General features: G+C 36.2%; 2 protein-coding genes across 3 annotated transcripts in view; one reads left to right on the forward strand and one right to left on the reverse strand.

The window, feature by feature from the left end:
* The window catches only part of LOC102755277 (protein-lysine methyltransferase METTL21C-like), a 9,482-nt gene extending 9,236 nt beyond the window's left edge, over window positions 1-246 (forward strand). The window contains exon 4 of the mRNA XM_015565267.1: window positions 230-246. Within this exon, the coding sequence (XP_015420753.1) occupies window positions 230-246 (17 nt within the window). The remainder of the gene's footprint in view (window positions 1-229) is intronic.
* A 2,192-nt stretch (window positions 247-2,438) lies between these two features.
* The window catches only part of POLB (polymerase (DNA directed), beta), a 20,894-nt gene continuing 525 nt past the window's right edge, over window positions 2,439-22,807 (reverse strand). For both annotated transcript variants that reach the window (XM_015565188.1, XM_015565189.1), the window contains exons 2-14: window positions 22,759-22,807; window positions 20,502-20,568; window positions 17,499-17,573; window positions 16,783-16,841; window positions 14,788-14,837; window positions 12,724-12,775; window positions 10,879-10,933; window positions 10,711-10,783; window positions 9,251-9,321; window positions 8,308-8,394; window positions 4,318-4,382; window positions 3,684-3,823; window positions 2,439-2,684 (exon numbers count right to left, since the gene is read on the reverse strand). The exon at window positions 22,759-22,807 ends at the window's right edge or, in 1 of these variants, runs on beyond it. In XM_015565188.1, the coding sequence (XP_015420674.1) occupies window positions 2,590-2,684; window positions 3,684-3,823; window positions 4,318-4,382; window positions 8,308-8,394; window positions 9,251-9,321; window positions 10,711-10,783; window positions 10,879-10,933; window positions 12,724-12,775; window positions 14,788-14,837; window positions 16,783-16,841; window positions 17,499-17,573; window positions 20,502-20,568; window positions 22,759-22,807 (938 nt within the window). In that variant the 3' untranslated portion in view covers window positions 2,439-2,589. The remainder of the gene's footprint in view (window positions 2,685-3,683; window positions 3,824-4,317; window positions 4,383-8,307; window positions 8,395-9,250; window positions 9,322-10,710; window positions 10,784-10,878; window positions 10,934-12,723; window positions 12,776-14,787; window positions 14,838-16,782; window positions 16,842-17,498; window positions 17,574-20,501; window positions 20,569-22,758) is intronic.

The following is a 22,807-nucleotide window of genomic DNA, read 5'->3' on the forward strand; positions in this document are numbered from 1 at the left end:
ATGAAAAATAAATAAAATATATTTTTTAAAAATTTCATTTTATTTTCCAGATAACTGTGAAATAGATAGTAGCATCCACATTTTTTAGCAGATGATCCTAGAGTCCATTCTTCTCCTATAATTACTGTTTCTAAAATGTAATTCTAGTACTGTGTTAATTGCCAGCAAATCTGAAGCTCTTATCCACCTTTTCAGGTAAAATTCTTTTTCTTCAAACTGTTTTTTCCAGACGCTGTGGATATATAATAAGTAACGTTCATATTTTATTATAACTAGAAGAAGTTGACCTTATTTAATAGAATTAAAATAGTCTTGTTCTATTTAAAAAAAATTTTTTTTTATTGATTTCAGAGGTATTTTTATTGAGAGCGAGAGAGATAGAAACATCAATGATGAGAGAGAATAATTGATTGGCTGCCTTCTGCAGGCCCCATACTGGGGATCGAGCCCGCAACCCCAGCATGTGCCCTGACCAGGAATTGAACTGTGATCTCCTGGTTCATAGGTCAATGCTCAACCACTGAGCTATGTCGGCTGGGCATAATCAAGTCTATTGCTAAAACAGGAAACTAACCTATTATGCTTGATGTAGTGCCACTTGGACAACCAACTGTAGAAAGGCATGGGCCATTGTTTCCAACACTTGAAACATAAGTTATATTATGCTTCCACACTGTGTCATTAATGACTTCACTTGAAAGAGGGAATTCTCCTGAAAGAGAGAAGAATTCCCTTGAACATAAAATACTGTCCCACTTTTTAAGAACTATATTATTATTATTGTGTGAAAATATTTGCAAAATATGGTTTATATAAAAAAACACACAACAGAACTAAAACAGTGGCTATAAATAAGCCTGCATTAGAATGACTCAGGGGACATTCTCAAACAATAAAAGCTTAGCTCTATTCCCAAAGTATTTATAATTGCAAAATATTGTTCAATTGTGTGGTTAAGTAACTTTTGGCACCACCCACCATTGGTGGAACATGATACAGCCATTCCAGGGGGTACAGCTGAGTTGGGTTTTAGTGTTGGGAAGCAGTCATGAGGCCAGGTTAAATGTGGGGAAATGCTAGGTACAAAATTGAACATATGTGGGGAAAACTACAATAGGACTGAAGGCAAGTACTGAATGATTCATAGTATTGGGTAGCAGGGCAATAGCTGGTTTCACTTCCATCCTCCACTTGAAATAATGCATTCAGAAACGACTCCTCGGGAGATTCCTATATATATTTGTGATTAGTGACAAAGGGGAAGGGGAAATAAGGCTCCAGGGAGAACTTAAGAGTAAGATTTAAAATATAAGAAATCTGGTTAGAGCTTGATAGCAAACAAGAAAAATGTACTGGTCCCCTTTGTGGGAGAAAAACAATTACAGTGGGGCCTTGACTTACGAGTTTAATTCGTTCTGTGACGGAGCTCAAAACTCAAATTACTTGTATGTCAAATCAAAAAGTGAACGAGACACATGATGCTGGGCTGATGTTGTGGCGTTCACTGTGACGTTCGCTGTGCCAACTAGCGGTGGGGTATCTGAAGCTGGCTCATAACCCGAATTTTAGCTCGCAATTCAAAGCAAAAAATGGGCTGAGAGATGACTCATATCTCGAAAAACTCGTTAGTCGGGACACTCGTAAGTCAAGGCCCCACTGTAGTTGAAATAAATCTTAAATGACTTTTGGTGAAGTTCTGGTAACTGACAGTAACTTGGGAGGGGAGAAATGGTGGTATCTGTGATTCAATGAACTTTTATATCTTACCAGTGAAAATTATTACAGCAACTATTATTTTTCATTAAAAACCCTATTGTTTATTTTCTTTGATTTCTTGGAAGGGAAATACCATTTCACTACAAAATAATTTGTAGTTGATGAAGAAATAAGATTCAAAAAGTAGTATCATCTTGTTTGTATAGTCCTTTGCAAGTTACAAAGCATTTCTAGAAAACTAGGGCAAAAAGTGAAATTTTTGTTTGAAGTTTGAGAGGCAATATTTTGTACATATGGGTACAATTAGAAGTCATTTTGCTTAGGGAAGCTCTTTCTGATGGATTACAGCCAGTTGCTACAGATTTTATATGAGGTAACCACACACCTGTTCTTCTATTTAAGTTTTAAGTATATATTACAAAATTGAATACGGGCCAAAGAAAAAAATTAAATTTATGAAGGCACTATTTTTGGAAAACTACTGAACCATCCTCAAGAGGATAACCTTTGGTGTATCTTAATTGACTAATTTGTAACTGGTAATTAGGAGGAAAGGAAGTGGGAGTAATGTTGGTTTATAGCGTAAGGACAGAAAATGAGAAAATAAAAATTTGCTTTGAAGACTTGCTATCATCTCATCTCTTAATTCTCTCTAGTAAACCCTTAGTGAAGTGTGATTAAAAAATTTACATATATTTTCTAATAAAATCAGAACAAAATCATCTGATAATAGTGCATTAGGTTTTATTGACTACGGTACAAGCTAAAACATGAAGAAGAAACAATCATTTAAAAACACCAAAGACCCTTACATAGCAAAGGTTAAGAAATAAATTAAGACTCCTGTTGGGCTGTGCTGGGGAAGGATAGGCCTCATTCACTTCGATCCTTGGGCTCTCGGTATTTCCACTGGATGTAGTCAAAGATGTCTTTCTCACTATCTACTGGCAGGGGTTCTCCAGCAACTCCTACAAGAGACAAAAGAATCAAAAGTTTTAGAGGGTGCAGGACTGACATTTGTATAGGACATACTTGTAGAAAACAAAGAAAGTGGCAACCAAGTCACTAAAAAAAGATCTTGCCCGCCCCCATTCTGCCACATGAGCGCGGGGTTGAGGTTTGTCACATATACACCAGTGCTACAAAAGGAACCTGAGTGTGCCAACCACGGCCTTTGAAGTTATCCAATTCATGATTTTCCTCTCTGCTGAATCTCCATGAGAGCCTCATGGGTTATATAAAATACTCTAGTTAGTTCCTTTGCAACTCAAAGTGGGGTTCCTAGACTAGCAACTGGCATCACCTGGAAGCTTACTAGTAAAGCAGACACTTGGGCCCCACTCCAAAGCCCACTGAATTAGACTCTGCATTCAATGGGGTCTTCACTGGTTTGTATCACACTGCCATGTGAGAAGTACTGCCCTAGTTAACCAAGGAAGAAAGCCCAATTTTATAATTTTTAGGACAAAATAACAAAATCTTCATTTTCCTAGTACAGAGCAGTAAACTACATAGTATATTATGAAATGTTAATAAGATCAATAAAGCAGGGATTAAGCTATTCTTACTCTTTAACTTTAAAGCATGGGCCAAAGCTACCAAATTTGGCTTGGCACCAAAAGCAACGATACCTGGATTCTTCAGAAATCTTGGAGATGCATTTTAAAAAACAAAACACTTGGACCAATAGTTTATTTTTACTGACCATCAGAGGTGGAAAGAATTTAATCCACTGTGATAGAGCTAGAGTTAATTCCTGTCATCACGGGCCTTCAAGGGAGAGCCTGGGACATGTGTGGATTAAAGCCCATTTGTTGCCTGATGAACTAACAACACAAAGAAACTAATTAACTGGCATAGTTATTTAAAGGCTTTTTAGAGAAATCAAAGTTGCTAAACCAAAATACCTTGAAAATAACTTTCTTTTCAGATGACTGGGGTTTTCTCTAAGGAACACAAATACTCACCAGTGACTCCTAGGGGACGGATCGTGTATTCATTGATTGTGAAACCCTTTTCTAAAGCATGAGTTCGCATATTCTTATTGAAAATATCACTCCCCGTGAAATAGAGAACACCACAGTAATATTGATCCTTGGGTATCAACCTTAAAAAAAAAAAAAGCAATAGAGAAATCGTCTACTACACATTTCAAATTTAGCAAAATTAAGACTTTTAAAATTAGTAAGAATAAAGCACCTAAAATATTAGTGTATGTGGCCAAATAACCTGCAAAGGAGACTATCATTAGGTAAACCATTCAAACTACCCCAACCCTGCAGTTTAGGTTTTAGTAAACTATGCTCTGCAAGGTGTGGAGAAATGAAAAGCAGTGTCACTTATTACAATAACTTTCCCCAGGCAGGAAATGATTTTTGAGCTGTGGAAGGCATCCTGATGACATGGATAGCTAGAGAAAATAAATTAGATTCTGTAGACAGTTATTATTTATATATTTTCAAGCTAAACATTTTCTATAGCAGAAACATAAGGCACTTCAGAATGAAAAGGGATTCTGGATATTTATGTGAATTCCAAGATAAATAGAGGGAGGGGGGAATGGAGAAAAGAAGGGAAAATTAATAGGTCCGCAACAAATACCTGATGTCAATTCTCCTGTGTGGATATTCCTTTCCATCATTTTTACTGGGAAGCTGGCAAACACCCTAAAATGGATATTTAAAAGAATATTTAAAGATATTTTTAAACCAAAAGCTTAATTTTAATTAAATGTTGTTAAATGTGAGGTTAGTTTGTTTTAAATGGAGGCAGTTTTCTAATTTGGAGCACTTTTAATTTAGTTTCTCTATGCACTGTACATTATCACTACCTTCTTATTACACTTCCTGATAATTACAGAACTACATGAAACAGCAGGCAAGGATGAGAGTGATGAGGATTTGGCCTTTGTGAATTCTAAACAACAAGCTAATTGAGAAAAGCATCAAACATGAAAGACAGACCAAAACAAACAGAAAAAAAGCAACTTGGAAGAATGATTATTCGGGAAAAAGAAAACAAATGAAAAAGCTATGATAGAAACAGTAGGAGAGTTTGAAATTGTGGAAACCTCTCAGAAACGAGAAGACCGAGAGAAGGAAAATCTAAGGTAAGAAAACCAGGGGATTATTTTCTTCCTTCTTTACAAGTGAGTTTTCATTATACTTCTAGTTTTCAAACAGATATTTTCAAGGTCTGTTTTGTTATCTTTTCCTTTTTCAGAAAAATAGGCAAAAATTCTGGACTAGTCAGCAACCCATAAATAAATATGTAAAAAGAACTACAGACATAAATAAATTTCAAAACAAAATTTTCAAATGTCACATTCTAAGAAAAATATACAACTGTCAGGCTTCTGATTCTAAAAAGTAGTTGAATTGGTACACATATCACTAAAAGCCATACTTTTTCACTCAGCAACATAAAAAAGTTAAAATCTAAAATCCAAATGGGTTGCTATGGCTGAAAGATTAATGAAACCTATTTATCTTCAAAATATGAAAACTACCTTCGTTGGCATTAATAAGTCCCAGCTCAACGTTCAAATGGATCAGAAACTACTTCTATCTGGAATTACCATGAGTATTACCTTTCAGATATGGATGTTTCGATGCCACAGGCAATGATCTTACTGTTTGTCACATTAGAACTGGGACTTCATCTAATGGCTTTGTTCCTTTCTTCAAGGCTAATTTTATTTCCTGCACTTTTTCTGAAGTACTTATGTTAAAGGATTTCTCTGTATTACTGTACATTATTTATTAGATAGAGTGGATGAGTTTTGTTTGACATTTCAATTAGGTAGCTTCATGCAAGTATCTGAAATAAAGCCCCTCTCACTACCTTAGGGTAGACCTCAAGGTACCTTATATTATCTCTTGAATCCTTACTGTAGATATTTCACAGAAAATCATCCAAGGGCAAACTTGCACAAAATGTTAAAGTTTGAATGGTACTCCTCATATATAAATCAAACAGGCATCGAAATGCAGAGGAAATAGTTTTGTTTTGTTTTTCTTTCAAATAGTATATTCACAGGAAGAATAGCTCACTTATCTAACGACCATGATTTTACAAGAAGATTTGGAATAACCTGGCTTTCCTAAGGGTTGATTACTATTAAAGGAATTAATGCTTTGAAGATAACTTGAAAAACACATAAATGGTCATATCTTTAAAACTATTTAATCAATAGTTATAGGAACAAGAGGTTTTAAGATCAAGTGGTTATGGAATGAGAAGCGTTTACTTCACTTTATAAATTGAATTCATTTTGCAGCCAACATCCTTTCAGAAACCTAGAGATCATAACTTCTTTGGATTATCTCTGCCAATGTTCATGCACTTAGGGTCACTGCTCTCTCTTCCCCCCAGGTATCTGCTTGGCTAAATCCCTTACCTCAGTCTTTCCCCAAGTCTCATCTTCTTTGCCTCTGACTACCCTGTATAATACTGTCTCCTGCACGCCCACCTCCCCATGTCCTGCTCTCCCCTTTCTTTCTAAAAAATAGTAATTATTACCTTAACACACTATACAATTTACTTATTTATTAAGTTCACCATTATTAAGTTTCTTTCCACACTCCCCAAATATAAGTTCTACTTAAATTCACTGATATATCCCAAGCTCCTAGAATCTGGAATTTAGTAGATGCTTAATACATATTTGCTGAACTGACTGAATATACCTTCTCCCCCTATTAACACTCATTCTCCCCATTTTGTTCTTTCCTATCATGAACAATAAGGTCTGACCCAGCCTACTCTGTAGCAGTCCCTGGAATTTGGCTGCCAATGCACTTTCTAGGCAAAGGTCTTGTCTTTTTTGGATTGAGCAGCTACCAGGAAACCCATTTCCACCACTGTCAGTAAATCTTTATGCTCACATATACTTGGCTACCCACCTTTCCTTTCCAGGTTACACCCAGCTCACCAGCTTATAATTTTTCCTTGTATTCTTGATAGCTGGATTACTACAGCCTTTGTTGGTTTTTCCTCTGGATCTCTCTCTGAGCACCAGTAGAATATGTTCAGATTGTAAAAAAAAAAAAAAAATGCTTCTGCTGTTGCATTGTATAAACACCTTCCACGAGGCTAAATCTGAAAGCAGGTGGTGCACTCCCCACTCTCACAGAGATGACTACTACAGGAGAGTGAGGACAGAGGGGAACCCAGAACACGCCCAGGCATACAGGGACACTCCTACTATGAAAAAAAAAAATCCAACCTGTCTAGCTCATATTGTTTTTAGGATTTTATCTGACTGAATGTACTTTAATTGTAAGAATTATGCATATTTATTTTGAGTAAATTAAAATGAATCAATTTTAAAAAGATGTCCATGGAGCATATATAAACCCTATTTTAAATAAGATCTCAATTGTGTATATGCTTTTAGAAACAGAGTAAGTGCTCAAAATCTGACAGATTCAGAAAAACATATTTAATTCTCAAAGATTGACTAGAATTTTTATTCTTACCTTTCCCAAAGTTCTTTTGAGAACACTGATAAAGTGTGATTAACATAAGCAATATACTTTCATAGCCCATAAAAATCACCAGGCTGAATTTAATAACAATGTTTTTACATGTTAAATATACATACCATAAAATTACCATTTTAACCATTTTCATCTGCCCCAAATGAAATTATGTACCCATTTAAACAATAATTCCCCATACCCCTCTCCATGCAGACCCTGGCAACCACCATTCTACTTTCTGAATGACATGATATTTCAATTATCCATCTCAACCATCTTCTTCTACTATTGGTTAAAACCACTGTTAAATTTATGAATGAGACTTGCTAATTCTATCATGTCTATTCTCCAAAAGCAGTCTTCTTCCTTTCAGTTATGGAACTTGGGAAAAGGGGGGCACCGAGAAAAGGGAATCCAAATGATGTATATATAAGTGACCAGTGGAATAAAGGTAAGCTTTTAATACCTTAATCCTAGATTTCTATTTGCCTTCCTGTCTATTTTTACACAGGGCCATTTATTAATCTGTTTTTAATCCATTTGCCATTTTTCTTGAATCTTTAAATTTTAATTCTCTAGAAGGACTACAGGATTTTGACAGTTCATCATGATGGGTTTCACTTTGAAAATCTCTGCAGTGTCCTGCTCTATTAACTCCCCCACTATGAACACATTCCACATGTGTTTCTTCCCCTGGGTGTTCCAGCACATACCTCGATTCCTTTTCTTTCTTTGGTATTATAATAAATTAACACTCTTTAGGCAATTTTAAACTCACTTATTTTAAAGAATTCTGAGTTAGAGAATATAAAAACATTTGTTATTTTAGGAAAAAACTTGTATGTCAAGGTCATTATGGATATTTTGAAAATAGCAGAGTATTTCTAATAATCTATTCCAATAGCACAGATATTTACAAGTGGGGAATTTAAAACAAAATTCTTTACTAAAATAGTCTGAGATTAGCATTCTGCTAATTCTTCTTCTTTAAGGCCTCATGGATATTTATTGATTGTAACATTAAGCTGCAGTGAGGTCACACACTCACAACCATTACTAAACAGTCTTTAAAGTTTTTTCCCGATTGTTAACTCAAACGAGTACTTACCATGAATTTTGTTTCACCTTTTGACAGAGTATCTGTAATAAAACAGACCTTTTGTAACTGCTCCACAACACGATGTAACAGTTTTGGCTGTAGAATCATAATTAGGGAATAAGAAAAAGAGCAATTACTCTGCTATGGCAAGAAAACATTTTTAACACAAGTTTTCTGATTATCTGTGGAGAAATGCCTATTTTCCTATATTCTGAGTAAGTACTTTTTTCTTTTAACAGGAAATTCATCTTATTAAATTAAACTTATTTTTAGATACCATCATCTTTCACCAATATCATGATGCTCCCAAGCAAACATCATTTGTGTGTTTATTTGTTTCATTAAAACAAAAAAATTAGCTGCTTCATCTTTAAAAGGCATATATTCAAAATAAAAAACGTTTTGCCTTCTTGGGATTTCTAATAGAGGTAAAGTTTCTAAATACAATATTATGGATATTTCTAAAATATCTATGATAGACAATGGATAATTCAGGAAATATTTTACTAAATTTCATCTCTTTCAAATGTTAGATTGTCCATCCAATTCCTTGTAGAAAAGTATGTATCCCTTTCAACAACTTACTTTTTGCCTTTCACATAATTCAATCAGTACCAGTTTGCCTTTTCAGAAAGATTAAAACAAAAACTTAGGCCTGGCCAGCATGGCTCATTGGTTGAGTGTTGACCAAGAGGTCATGGTTCCATTCCTAGTCAGGGCACATGCCTGGCTTGTGGGCTCGATCCCCAGTAGGGGGCATGTAGGAGGCAGCCAATCAATGATTCTCTCTCATCACTGATGTTTCTCTCTCTCACCCTCTCTCTCTGAAATCAAGAAAATATATATTTAAAAAAATAAAACAAAAACTTATTCTGAAAATAGATAATTATCATTTAGAAAATGATGCTCATTGCTATGTAAGATTGATCACATTGATTTTAAATTGAAGTACCTGTTTGTTTGACTCAGAGGTAAAACTTGGATGGGTCAGAAGAACATCCATGTCACCACTGGACTCTGCACCTATGATAACAGAGAAAACATATGGAATTCTTCATGAAAATTTACCTATGAGACAAACAGAACCATGGGGATGACACACATAGAAGGGCCTTACTTCTCATAGCATGTGGCTTGCTGTGTCTCAAAGTCATTGTTTTGAAAATATTGATTCCAAGGCCCTACCCAAGGATACTCTTATTTAGTAGATTTGTAGCAGGGTACAGCAATGAGTATATTTTTAAAAACTTCCTAGGTGCTTTGGATGCACAGACTTGAATAACTTGTTAACTCTAATCTTCTCATTCTGCAAATATGGAAAAAGGACGTGGAGTGACAAACTTACTTAAAATTGTGTAGTGACAGATTTGGCCTGAGAACCCAGGTATTTTGGCCCCAATCCAATGTTCTTTCTACTTTTCAGTAATTATGGATTTAGTCCTTTTCTATCCCCACTTTTAGATTCTTACAGCAGCTACCCAGAGGATTGCTTATAGCCTATCACCTACTTCCAAGCAAAACTCCAGAGTGGCCAGAGATTCAGTCAGATATTTTTCTAAAAGTTTTAAATAAAGTTTTTCTATTCTAATTGTCAAAGTTTATATTTTTAAATTTGTGTTACCCTTCCAAATTTTTGAGACCACAGTTGTATAGTTCTAGCTTTGCTTGTATTTACATAGTAAATGGACATCAGCAGAACTTGGTTGTTGTGAGAATTGGTTTTGAACTGGTGCTCCTGAGACATTATTCTTAGATCAATTACAGAAAACTTAGAAAATACAATAAGGAAAACAAACAAAAACTACCCAGATTCACTTGCATCTAGCCAGACAACCACTATTAGGATTTTAACACACCCAAAATTGTTATAAATTTTTATTAAAATTAGTCACTAAAATATCATCCGCTATTAGGATTTTAACACACCCAAAATTGTTATTTTTATTAAAATTAGTCACTAAAATATCATCCTATAATAAATTCAGTATGGATTTCTCTAATATATTTCCATCTATAAATAAATAAACTTAACTAATACTACTGGATCTTAGTAAATCTGTTAAGTAATACAATTACATCTTTTTTGTTGCTGTTGTTAATCCTTACCCGAGGATATTTTTCCATTGATTTTTAGGGAGTGGAAAGGAAGGGGCAGAGACAGACACAAACATCAATGTGAGAGAGATATCTATTGATTGCCTCCACATGCAGCCGGACTGGGGCCAGGAATCAGCCTGCACATGCCCTTGCCCAGAATTGAATCTGAGAAGCTTCATTCTGTGGGCTAACGCTCTATCCACTGAGCCAAACTAGCTAGGGCACAAATTACATCTTTTTAATTCATCTTTTTTATATACACTAAGCAATTTTAAGACCAAGGCATGAATAACCTGAGATTAAGAAGTGTATTACCTCTTCTGAAACTGCCACAGACTGTAGCTATGTATTCAGAATCCACTTTTTTAACTTCGTTTAGTACAATATCCTAATAGGAGAAAAATTAAGTCAGTATTCTAAAAATGGCTTTTCAGAGTGACACTGTCAATTCTAATCAAAGAATACAATTCAGCACACTCTTACTTGCATTTGTAACATCTCTTCACGAGGAATTCTTTTCTCAAAGTCCTCAAAATATCTATAAAGACAGAATAAATAGATAAGACTTTTGTGACATTTAAATCTTCTTAAAAAATAAATTTCCTACTATATCAAGGGTCCTTATACCATTAGGTCATTCAAAAATCAAGATTAAAATTCATTAAGACACAGTAAAATTGAAGGTGGAGAAGGTTTATTCCTCAAACTTGATCAAAATCCTTACAAGCCATCCTTTCGGCTATTCCATCTAAACTTATTTATAAATAAACTTCACATTCACATACCAAGAGTAAATAAATATATTTAAATTAGTACACTTCCAAATTAGACTGATCCCTATTGACAAGTTAATGGGTTATATTTTATTGTCCTTAAATCATGTAAAATTATTGTATTTTAAAATATCTTAGTAGGATCTTGCAACATAAACAAACCCAGACATTATTCTAATTGAAAGAAGCCATCACAAAAGACCACATATTGTATTATTTCATTTATATAAAATGCCCAGAAGAGGCAAATCTATAGAGACAATAAGTAGATTAGTGGTTTCCAAGAGCTGGGGGGGTAGAGGTGGAGGATTGGAGAGAAATAGGAGTGACTGTTAATGGGTACAAGCAACAAAAATGTTCTAAAATTCGGTTTGTGATGATTATATAACTCTGTGAATATACTAAAACCCCTGAAAAAGTAAACTGATGAACAAAATAGATCCAGAGACATGGAAGCATGCAACAGACTGACAAATGTCAAAGGAAGTGGAGGGGGAGAGGGGTAGGAAGGGATTAAACAAAGAACTTAGATACATATATATATAATCCATGGACAATAACTTGGTGAAGGCCTGTAGAGGGAGCAGGAGTGGGGAGAAGGGGAGGAGGGGGTCAATGGGGGGAAAGGGGACATCTGTAATACTTTCAACAATAAAGACAAATTTAAAAATTAAAAAATAAAACCAATGAATTTGTACTTTAAATGGTTGAAATGTATGGTATATGAATTATACTTCTACAAGATTGCTATAAAAATATTATCTAAGTATGAAATAACATCTAAGAATAAAGCACTGGCTCAAAACCAATTCTCACAACAACTAAGTTCTTCAGAAGATCTCTATTTACTATGTAAATGCAAAGAAAATGAGAACTATACCACCCTGATCTCTTAACTTGCTCAAATTTTTGGAAGGGCAGTATAATAGTATGGTACGGCATCAACAGAAAAGTGCAGGTTATTAGGACTGAATCGTCAACAAGACTATAGGACTAGAGGAAAGAAACATGCTTATGCATGTACATAGCTTATGCACTATGTATTTTAAATAATTAGAAAGGGGGTTCCTGATTATATCTGGTACACAAAATAAATAACAGCTAATGCTGACATACAACATGCCTATTAGTTATTCCTTTACTGTTATTTAAGTGCTTGGTATTTTTCTTCTTTTTTTAAAATTTAGTGTTTCAAGTTCATGTCCTATCTTCTGAGGTAGACTCCAAACTTCGTAAGAGCTACACTGAGCCTGCTTATATCCTTACCCCAGATCTAGTGCAGTGCTTTGTATAATGTAAGCATGAAATAAACACCCACTGACTCACTGATGCACTCAGTTCTATGCATTTTCAGAGGAAATTCCTTACAAAAGTTAAGAGAATGAGGGGAAAACTCAAAAGAGGCAAACTCTACAGGTGTCTGCAACAAATCTTAGCATTTCTGAACAGAGAAATGGTTGTTTAGCTAAGTTTGAAGAATTATGATGTATGAAAGAATGGCTATAAAAAATTTTACTTTTACGTCTCCAGTGTCAAAGAAAATTTGCCACCTTACTTCAGCCCAATTCGCTGATGATGGTTCAATTTATCTTCATTTTTTCTGAGATCTGTATAAAAGATAAAGTTGAGGTGCTAATTCAAACATTTTGGGGGAAAAATGGTAAGTTCAGTGATACTATTTACAAAAAAAATACATGGAAAATACATTAAAATTACTTTGAAAAAGACAGTAAAAAAATTTGCCTAAAAAGAATTAGATAAAAGTGACTCTTCAAATTAACCTAGTAAAATCTAAGTTATTTCATGATCATTTTTATTTACTGAATCAAAAGTTCAATTAGTTACACGGAACAGTAGATTAAACATACCAAGATCATACCAAATTTCACTCACTATAGCAAAAAGCAGCCTTATAAGAACTATATTGCTTAATTTATGGTTAACAGCAGCAGCAGTAGTAACCACAACTTCTGAATGTATTAAGAGTAACTAAGTTCATTTGTGTTGCTCATTTGTTTATTCACTCCTTCATTTAGTTAACATTTATTGAATACCAGTTTGTGTAGAAACTGTGCTAAAAATCTTGTTAAAAAGAGATGTGTTATCTTTATTTTTTAATTTTAAAAACTGTCATAACATATCTTAAATCTAAAAGTGACTTAGTTCCACTTAGATGTTCCTTTATTGGGCATGAATACAAGAGTAAGCTTTTAAAGATAAGTATGCTTCACAAGCAATTCCTATAATCACCCTCATATTCACATAAATTCTCTCTGGAAATATAAAAATGGAGAAAAATAAGTATCTTTATAATATATGGAGCACTTAATATTTCTCATAGTTGTATTTACACAGAAAACACTGAAATATATAAAACAGAAACATTGAGTCTGTTTTATGTATATGATATATCAACAGTTATTATATTACAGGTCTGTGAATTGAGATGTAAAAACTACACAAGTTAAGAGAACAAGGGGAATTAGAGTAGATCCTTCACACTCCCAAGAGATGCAACTGAATACCTTTGAAAAACAAATTCTTGACCCCATTTTCAGTATTTCACTCAGATAACCCATATACACTACAAGCAGAAAAACACAAACCTCCGAGATGCAGATGTAACAGAGGTCATTACCTAGCCACGTGACTCACACAAATTTTTAGTAATATTACTAATTAACTATACTTCTTAAGAGTCGGTTACTATTTTTAATTACTTTAGTAGGTACCAAGCATTCTGCTAAGTGCTTTACATACATTATTTCATTAAATCATATGAGACAGAAATTATACTATTTTGTAGCTGAGAAACTGAAGCACCATTCTAATGAATTCATGGCTTACAAGTAGTTGAACCCACAGATATTAAACCCTAAATGCCACAGATATACTGTAATGAATCTATACAAACATATGCACTTGAAAATGTATGAATAAATTATATTTAAAGGATTGCTATATTAGATTTAAGAAAAGTGTTTCAGAATTACTATTTTTATCACTTCTTTGAAAGCAAAAATTCAATAAGCGATACAAGTCTCTTACAGAATCTTTCTCAATATACTTGGCTTTTAAGCTGAATGTGTAGGACTTTGTTAACAGTTTAAAATTTTATTAACGAAGAAAGTTTATTTACAACAACTAAAATCTGCAAATGAAATCAATGTCTTAAAACCAAAAGCCACTTCTTGCTCTTCTTGATTTTCTTCTGAGTTAAGATGTGAATATAAACTACTCTTTATATCTATTCTCTAATGTAGAGTTTTAAAAAAATCGTATCATTTGTATCTAATTGAGAAGGGGTTTTTTTGTTTTCTTTTTTGATATGTTTTTATTGATTTCAGAGAGGAAGGGAGAGGGAGAGAGAGATAGAAACATCAACGATGAGAGAGAATCATTGATCAGCTGCCTCTTGCACACCCCGCATTGGGGATCGAGCCCACAACCCAGGCATATGCCCTTGACGGGATTCAAACCCAGGACCCCTGAGTCCACAGGCCAACGCTCTATCCAATGAGCCAAACCAGCTAGGGCAAGAAGGAATTTTTCAAGTTGTAGTTTGTTAGAGCATTAACAGTCAGTCAGGACAACATTTAATCTGGAATGACATACTCACCTTCTAATGTTTTAATTCCTTCATCTACAAACTTCCTTGCAGCAGATGGACTACAAGAAAGAAACACATTATTTCATATCAAACGAAACTCAGGATTCTTGAAACAAATAATTATGTCTTCTCTTTCAAACATGAAAGAGTTACTATTGAAGTGAACAAGACTTGCTAAAATGGTGCGTGATAATTTGTTCAATTTCATCCAAAGAGAGGAATTCTTGAAGCCTCAATCTAGGAATACAACCATAAACTTAGACGTGAAAAGATGTCTCAACAATTGTGCCCATGTCTTTTACCCATAAAAGACATACAGGTACTTGAAAACTGTTCATTCATTCATGAGATTTACTGAGGGCCTAATATGTACCAGATAACACTTCTAGGTGCTAAAAATACAACAGGAATAACACAAATAAGGGTGCTGCTCTTACCTACTTACGTTCCAGTGGGTAAGAGAGTGAATAAATACATAATAAACAAATAAGAAAATACCTGGCAGATGAATTAAAATAGAGTAACATAGCAGAGTGGTTAGGTACTACTTTAGATTGGGTGGTGAGAGAAGGCCTCTGAGATATTGAAACTGAGACTGGAATGACAAAGAACCTATTCACAGAAACCGCTTGTCACAGAAACTGATATTCATGGCAGGAAGGCAATGCGGCATAGAAAAACAGAACTGAAATCCCAGCCATTATAAACTTTTGAACAATATAGATACAGAGGCAGAGTTGCCTCAAAAAGATTGTCAAACTGCAGCGGGAAGGCCGGGGAGGGTTGGGGGGCAGGAGGGAGGCGGGTAAGAGATCAACCAAAGGACTTGTATGCCTGCATATAAGCATAACCAATGGACATAAGACACTGGGGGATAGGGGAGGCTAGGGGACTGTCAAGGGCAGGGGGTAGAAAATGGACACATATGTAATACCCTTTGTAATACTTTAAGCAATAAAATAAATAAATAAAGGAACATACCAAAAAAATAAAAATAAAAATAAATTATGTTAATTCTTCCTATCCATGAAAAAAAAAGAAAAAGAAAAACAGAACTGAAAAGGGAGTCAGGAAACATAGGTTCTAATTCTGATTCTGCCACACTTATCTCACTCTCTGTATTCAGTTTTCTTGTCGGAAAAAAGAGAACAATATAATAGATGCCCTGTAAAACAACATTTAACTACCACTGTATAATGGCCTTGGGTCCCCAAGGAGTCAAGCTCATTTTCAGTAGACTAAGTTTAAGAATTTAATCTATTTTAGAGTAACTTTCCTAAAAATGTTGCCATATAAAAAATCATCATTATATCTAAAAATATTCTCATTTCATGAAGATGAGAGTTAAGCATTACAGCTTTAATATTTCAATGTTCATCTTTACTTTGTCTAGTGTCCAAGAAGCCTCCTTTCATGCTAGTTCAAATTTTAAGATAAAGATTCCTTCATTAAGAAATGCCTGAGAGCTTGTTTCAAATTCATAAGGTGCTATGCTAGGTGCTATGGGAAAAAGCTTAAATGTTTAAGATATCATGCTCAGAGAGGCAAATGAGGTTTAATCTTTGTACAATAAGATGTACAAAGAGCAAGTGTTAGTGGAGTTTAGAGGAAGAAGAAATCATTTCCGGCTGGGAATCAAACTGGTTTCACAAAGGAAGTAACACTAGCCTTGGGTGAGGCTTTCACAGTAAAGGCAACATCTAGAGAACCAGCCTCAGACATGTAACATATAGAAGAGCAAACTGTATGGGCAAAGGCACAGACGTGGAAAGATGCAAGTTTTGAAGAGAAACAGCATGCACTTTGGTTTGGCTGACATAAAGATTAAACCAACCCTATATTGTGTCTGCTTAAAAAATAGTTCTTGTCCTGGCTCAGTTGGTTGGAGTGTTATCTCGTAGACCAAATGGGTGCTGGTTTGAAATCCTTCCTTTCTCTCTAAAATCAATAAAAACATATCCTTGGGTGAGGATTAAAAAAAGAAGAAAAAAAGATAGTTCTTACCCAATGCCAGTAACTCGAGTCAGGAAATTGATGGATGAACTTGTATCATCCTGCCGAATCTTTAAGGGGAAAAAAGAAGCATGACAATGCTTTAAGAATGCTTCAAGGGCTCAAATGATCTTATTGGAAACATACCAATACTTACGTATGTCTGGATAACCCTTAAAGACCACTTCTGGCGAGCAATAAAGAGCAAGGGGTCCCAGACTGCAAGAGGGCACAGGTCGGACTGAGGGATCCTCCTCCCTTAGTGCACAAATGTTGTGCACCAGGCCTCTAGTAAGTGATAACAGAGCAGCTAAAGATGTCTCATCTCTAACTTATCCAATACTCTTAAAAGACATTCATAAAAAACCAGAAGTGATATAATTACTCTCACCAGGGTGAAATAAAACCATAACAATGCTTGGGAGAGTTTAAGCATTGTAGTTCTAAAAGATAACACCTTTTAGTCAAAGTTTATAATCTCCCTCCTGAATGGTTCTGAAAATATGAAGATAATTCTATTATATATGTTAATAGTCTCTTAATTGCCACATAAAATAAGTGAACATTTTATAGAATATTCAAAATTTTTAAAAATAGACACTCAAAGCCATAAACTCCTCTCTTCTCTTTTCCTTCTGAGTCTCAATCACCTGCAATGGTGCTCCATGATAGCTGCCATAAAGATAGACACAATAAGCAAATAAGCAAATAAATAAGTTAAATTTTACCTTTTCCAGTTTACGCAATTTTCCAGTTGCTAAAAACTCATCAATCTTTTCAGCAATTTTTGTTCCAACTCCGGGCTACATAAAAAAATTAAAAACACAGAAGTCATATAAATGTAATGTTTTCCAAATCTCTAAAAAATAAAGTATAAAATTAGAAATTAAAAACAAATGATTGCCAAAACCGGTTTGGCTCGGTGGATAGAGCGTAGGCCTGTGGACTGAAGGATCCCAGGTTCGATGCCGGTCAAGGGCATATACCTTGGTTGCGGGCACATCCCCAGTAGGGGGTGTGCGGGAGGCAGCTGGTCGATGTTTCTCTCTCATCGATGTTTCTAACTCTCTATCTCTCTCCCTTCCTCTCTGTAAAAAATCAATAAAAATATAAAAAACAAACAAACAAAAAAAACCACAAATGATCATCATATGACCAGTTTTGAAACAAAGAAATTGAGCTTCAGTAAAAAATATAAAATACTTAAATGATCTGACAAAAGAGAAACCCTAGCAAAACAATTCTAAATTACTTTTTAAAAATTAATGTCTGTGCCTGGCTGGTGTGGCTCAGTGGTTGAGCACTGACCTATGAACCAGGAATTCCTGGTCAGGGCACATGCCTGGGTTGCGGACTTGATCCCCAGTTGGGGGAGTGCAGGAGGCAGCCGATCAATGTCTCTCTCTCCCATGGATGTTTCTATCTCCCTATCCCTCTCCCCTCGTCTCTAAAATCAATAAAAACGTATTTTTTTAAAAGGGGGGGAAAGTGCTCAGGTTTCTCATTTTCTATGTCAGAAGATACTGACCCAAAGCAATTTAGAGCCGGGCTATTTTTTATAACTAATATTAAGGAGTATAAGGCAAAATACTTATTCTGAAAATCTCAGATTTCTAGAGTTATGGAGAAGCACTCATATGTATCAGAAAGTAGGTCTGTTCAAAATAACAGAGAAAAAATAATAATAGTGAAATGGAATAAAAATGAGATTTTCATATTAAGTCCAATCTTATGCAAAAGGAATTTTGGGTACTTCTGTGTTCTTTTTAGGGATATACAATAACTGAGATTTGGAATGAAGTGCATCAAAGTTTGACAGACGTTTGCCTTTAATAAATAATCGGGCTATTTGCAATTAACATAAAAAGGGAAACTGAATGGTGATTAAAGGGGAACAGAATGGGAGCAGAAGTGGCTTCTGAGGTTTAACACTGGGTCAGTTTGAAAAGATAGAAATTTAGAATTAAAGTCTAATGTATTTATAACTTGCATGGCTAGTCTATTTGGGGAGGATGTATTGAAGTTGAGAACTACTATGAACACAAAGGATTTAAAACCTAGACACCAGAGCATGATTTGTATTGAGTAATAAATTCAAGTTGAAGATGTGGTACATGACTAAAGTGGATAATCTGTCAGTTAGTCAAAAAGTACAAGATTTATGGTAATGTTAAGACTCTGGCCCTATCTGGTTTGGCTCAGCGGATAGAGCTCGGGCCTGCGGACTCAAGGGTCCCAGGTTCGATTCTGATCAAGGGCATGTACCTTGGTTGCGGGCACATCCCCAGTAGGGGTTGTGCAGGAGGCAGCTGATGGATGTTTCCCTCTCATTGATGTTTCTAACTCTCTATCCCTCTCCCTTCCTCTCTGTAAAAAATCAATAAAAAATATATTTTAAAAAAACTCTGAAAGATGAAAATATAAGAACAGTTATAGTTTACATGCTAAAGGCTCTCATGAGAAAGTTAAGGACTATAAAATATTAATACCTAAATTCTACAGGACTTTGAAAACACACAGATAAAGAACAGAAGAAGGTGATAACTGTCAGTATCTAGACCAGTGATGGCGAACCTATGACACACATGTCAGAGGTGACACGCGAACTCATTTTTTTGGTTGATTTTTCTTTGTTAAATGGCATTTAAATATATAAAATAAATATCAAAAATACAAGTCTTTGTTTTACTATGGTTGCAAATATCAAAAAAATTTCTATATGTGACACGGCACCAGAGTTAAGTTAGGGTTTTTCAAAATGCTGACACACCAAGCTCAAAAGGTTCGCCATCACTGATCTAGACTAATCAAAAGCCATGTCAGTTTGACATCTTTAAGAAAAAATGAATAAGCCATGGCCAGTGTGGCTCAGTTGGTTGGAGCATCATCCCATATATCGAAAGGTTGCAGATTCCATTCTTGATCAGGACACATACCCAGGTTGAAGGTTCCATCCCCACTTGGGGCAGGTACAGAAGGCCACCAATCAATGTTTCTCTCTCACATCAATGTTCTCTTTCTCTCTCTCCTCCCCTTCTCCACCCTCTAAGATCAATAACCATATCCTCGAGTGAGGGTTTAAAAAAATAATAAAATAAAAAATGAATAAGGTATGGTCCTTAATTTTTAAGAACTTAGAATCTTTTAGTGAGATTTATATGAGAGAATAATCTGATTATCATTAGGTAAACTTTCCCAGGATACTATTAACATTACTATTGCAAATTACCAAGGATGCGACCTTCTAGAAATTGTGACACTGCTAGCATACAGGGCTTTATGGGAATTACAGAGGACAGGGCTAAATGCCATAATATACAAAGGGGTTTAATCGTGTGCTTATTAACAGGTAAGATCTCTTTGGCAACACTAACTCATGTAAGTTCCTGTATGTGGGGATCAGAAAAAGGTAGCTGGGGGACCAGATATGCTGGTACCACTCAGTGTCCATAGTCTTCTTCAGGACTACGCTCAAACTGAAAATGAGTGAGAACATGCATAAATGGAGAGAGTAGAGAAAAAAAATTTAATTACACATGTTTAAAAATTTTTAAACTCATCCCTCTCCCAATCAAAACACTTTGAGCTTGAAGTATGCTTGAAGCAAAATAAATATTATTCCAATAAGTCAGTACAGTGAAATTTGCCTGTGTGGGCCAAATTTAGTTTATGGAAGCCCACCAAATTCGTATATGTGTAAATTCTTCAATCAACTTGCTTACTAAACTTACCAGTTTCTTAGCTTCTGCTCCACTCTTTATTTTGTGTGGGTACTTTGCTATCACAGATGCTGCTTTTCTATAAAAAAAAAAATAGAAATCCAGTAAGGTCTTAATTTTTCTTAAACTGGAATACACATACAAGCAAATATGCAGCTTAAACTTTCACCAAGATCATTCATTTTCCCCATCTGTAAAACTTATAAAAAAAAAAACCCACACAGATGAGCTGAAACCACATACCTCTCTATTAGAGATATATCTTAAAAATCCTCACAATTGAGGCCTCAAAATTACAACTAAATTACAGAACAACCATAAAAAATAACCAGTCAGAAATGAATGATACACTAACTGAAATGAAGAATAATTTACAGGGAATCAATAGTATAGTAGATGAAGCCAAAAATCGAAACAGCAATTTGGGATATAAAGAAGCAAAAAATACCCAATCAGAACAGCAAAATGAAGAAAGAATCCAAAATGCGAGGACAGTGTAAGCAGCCTCTGGGGCAGCTTCACGCACACCAACATTTGTGTCAGGGGGTGCCAGCAGAAGACAGAGAGAGCAAGAAGTTGAAAACCTATTTGAAAAATGACAGAAAACTTCCCTGACCCGGTGAAGAAAATAGACATGGATGTCCAGGAAGCACAGAGTCCCAAATAAGGTAAACCCAAAGATGCCCACACCCAGACACATCACAATTAAGATGCCAAAAGTTAACGTTAAAGAGAGAATCATAAGAGCAGCAAGAGAAAAGCAGTTAGTTACCAACAAGGGAGCTCCTGGAAGACAGTCAGCTAATTTCTCAACAGAGACTTGGCAGGCCAGAAGGGAGTGGCAAGAAATATTCAAAGTGATGAAAGGCAAGGACCTCCTCTACCCAGCAAAGCTATCAATTAGAATCGAAGGGCAAGACTAAACAGTTCCTCTCTGAAGCCTGCTGGACTCAAATGATAGGGTTGAAAATATCTCCTGACTGCTATGTCATCAAATGTGTGGATGACAGGACCATTACTTTACATGGGAAACCATAGGAGGTACAGGGGAGAGTATAATCCTTTCTAACTTATGCTGGCTGGGAAGGGAAGGAGGAAGTTGAGTTCAGCTTTGGAAAGGTAAAGATTAAGGGGCTACAGACATAAAAATCTGAAGAAAAGCCCAGTGCGATCCATACTTGGAGTCCCTGACATAGCCAGTATAGGAAGCCACCAAGAATGGTAAGAACTGCCGAGAGAGTGAGGGGAGAGGGTCTCCGCCCGCAGATCGCTGGGCACTGCCAACATGAACACGGAAGGCAGGAGAGGTGCAAGGACGGAAGGCTGTGCCGCCACGGAAGTCAGGGGTAAGACATGGGTAGAAGGAGCTAGTAGTGAATGTCACTGAGAATCCCGTAAGAGGAGATGTAGGTGAGGGCATTTTCAGCGGGTCGGCAGAATGGAAATCATCCCACCATGAGATAAGAAAAGACTAGGGAGCAGGAAGGCCAGGACAGGGACACAGATCACTCAGGAAGGGTAACTACCAGCCCTAACCGGTTTGGCTCAGTGGATACAGCATCGGCCTGCGGACTGAAGGGTCCCGGGTTCGATTCCAGTCAAGGGCATGTACCTTGGTTGCGGGCACATCCCCAGTGGGAGGTGTGCAGGAGGCAGCTGATCGGTGTTTCGCTCTCATGATGTTTCTAGCTCTCTATCCCTCTCCCTTCCTCTCTGTAAAAAATCAATAAGATATATATATTTTTTTTAAAAAAAAAAGAAGGGTAATTGTCAAGTGGGAGAGAGAGATAAGGTCCGAGTTAGAGGGAAGTGAAGACGATCGCTTTGCTTTCGCTCTTAGCGAAGGGACTAGGGCGTGTTTACAGGCGAAGGGTCAGAAGCAAGTGGCACACAGAGTCTAGGGCTCAGGCCCCCGGTGCGATGAACAAGGATGGGGTCCAAAGAGGGGACAGGACAAGACACAGCCCAACCGGAGGGAACACGTGTCCCCTCGAACCACATCGATTTCACAGCACAGTCCTCACGTACGTGAAAAGCAGACTGCATCTTCAGTAACTCGTGTCTAACGACAGGAAATCAGCCCGTGTTCCGTCCGAACTGGACTGAATGGACCTCGCAGAGCTCTGCCCAGGTCCCCCCAGAATACGGCAGTCGGGCCCCAGCAGTCGCGCCGGCAGCCCTGCTGCTTTCCTGCTCCCGCAGATGGCCCACACGCGCGCGGGCCCCCGCCCTCCGCCGGCCTGCACCCCAGAAGGCAAGTCCGGCCCACCTGTAAGCGTTGTACTTGTGGATCGCCTGGTTGACGTTCTTCTCGAAGT

This window comes from Myotis davidii, unplaced genomic scaffold (genome assembly GCF_000327345.1).
Source record: "Myotis davidii unplaced genomic scaffold, ASM32734v1 scaffold93, whole genome shotgun sequence".
NCBI lineage: Eukaryota > Metazoa > Chordata > Mammalia > Chiroptera > Vespertilionidae > Myotis > Myotis davidii.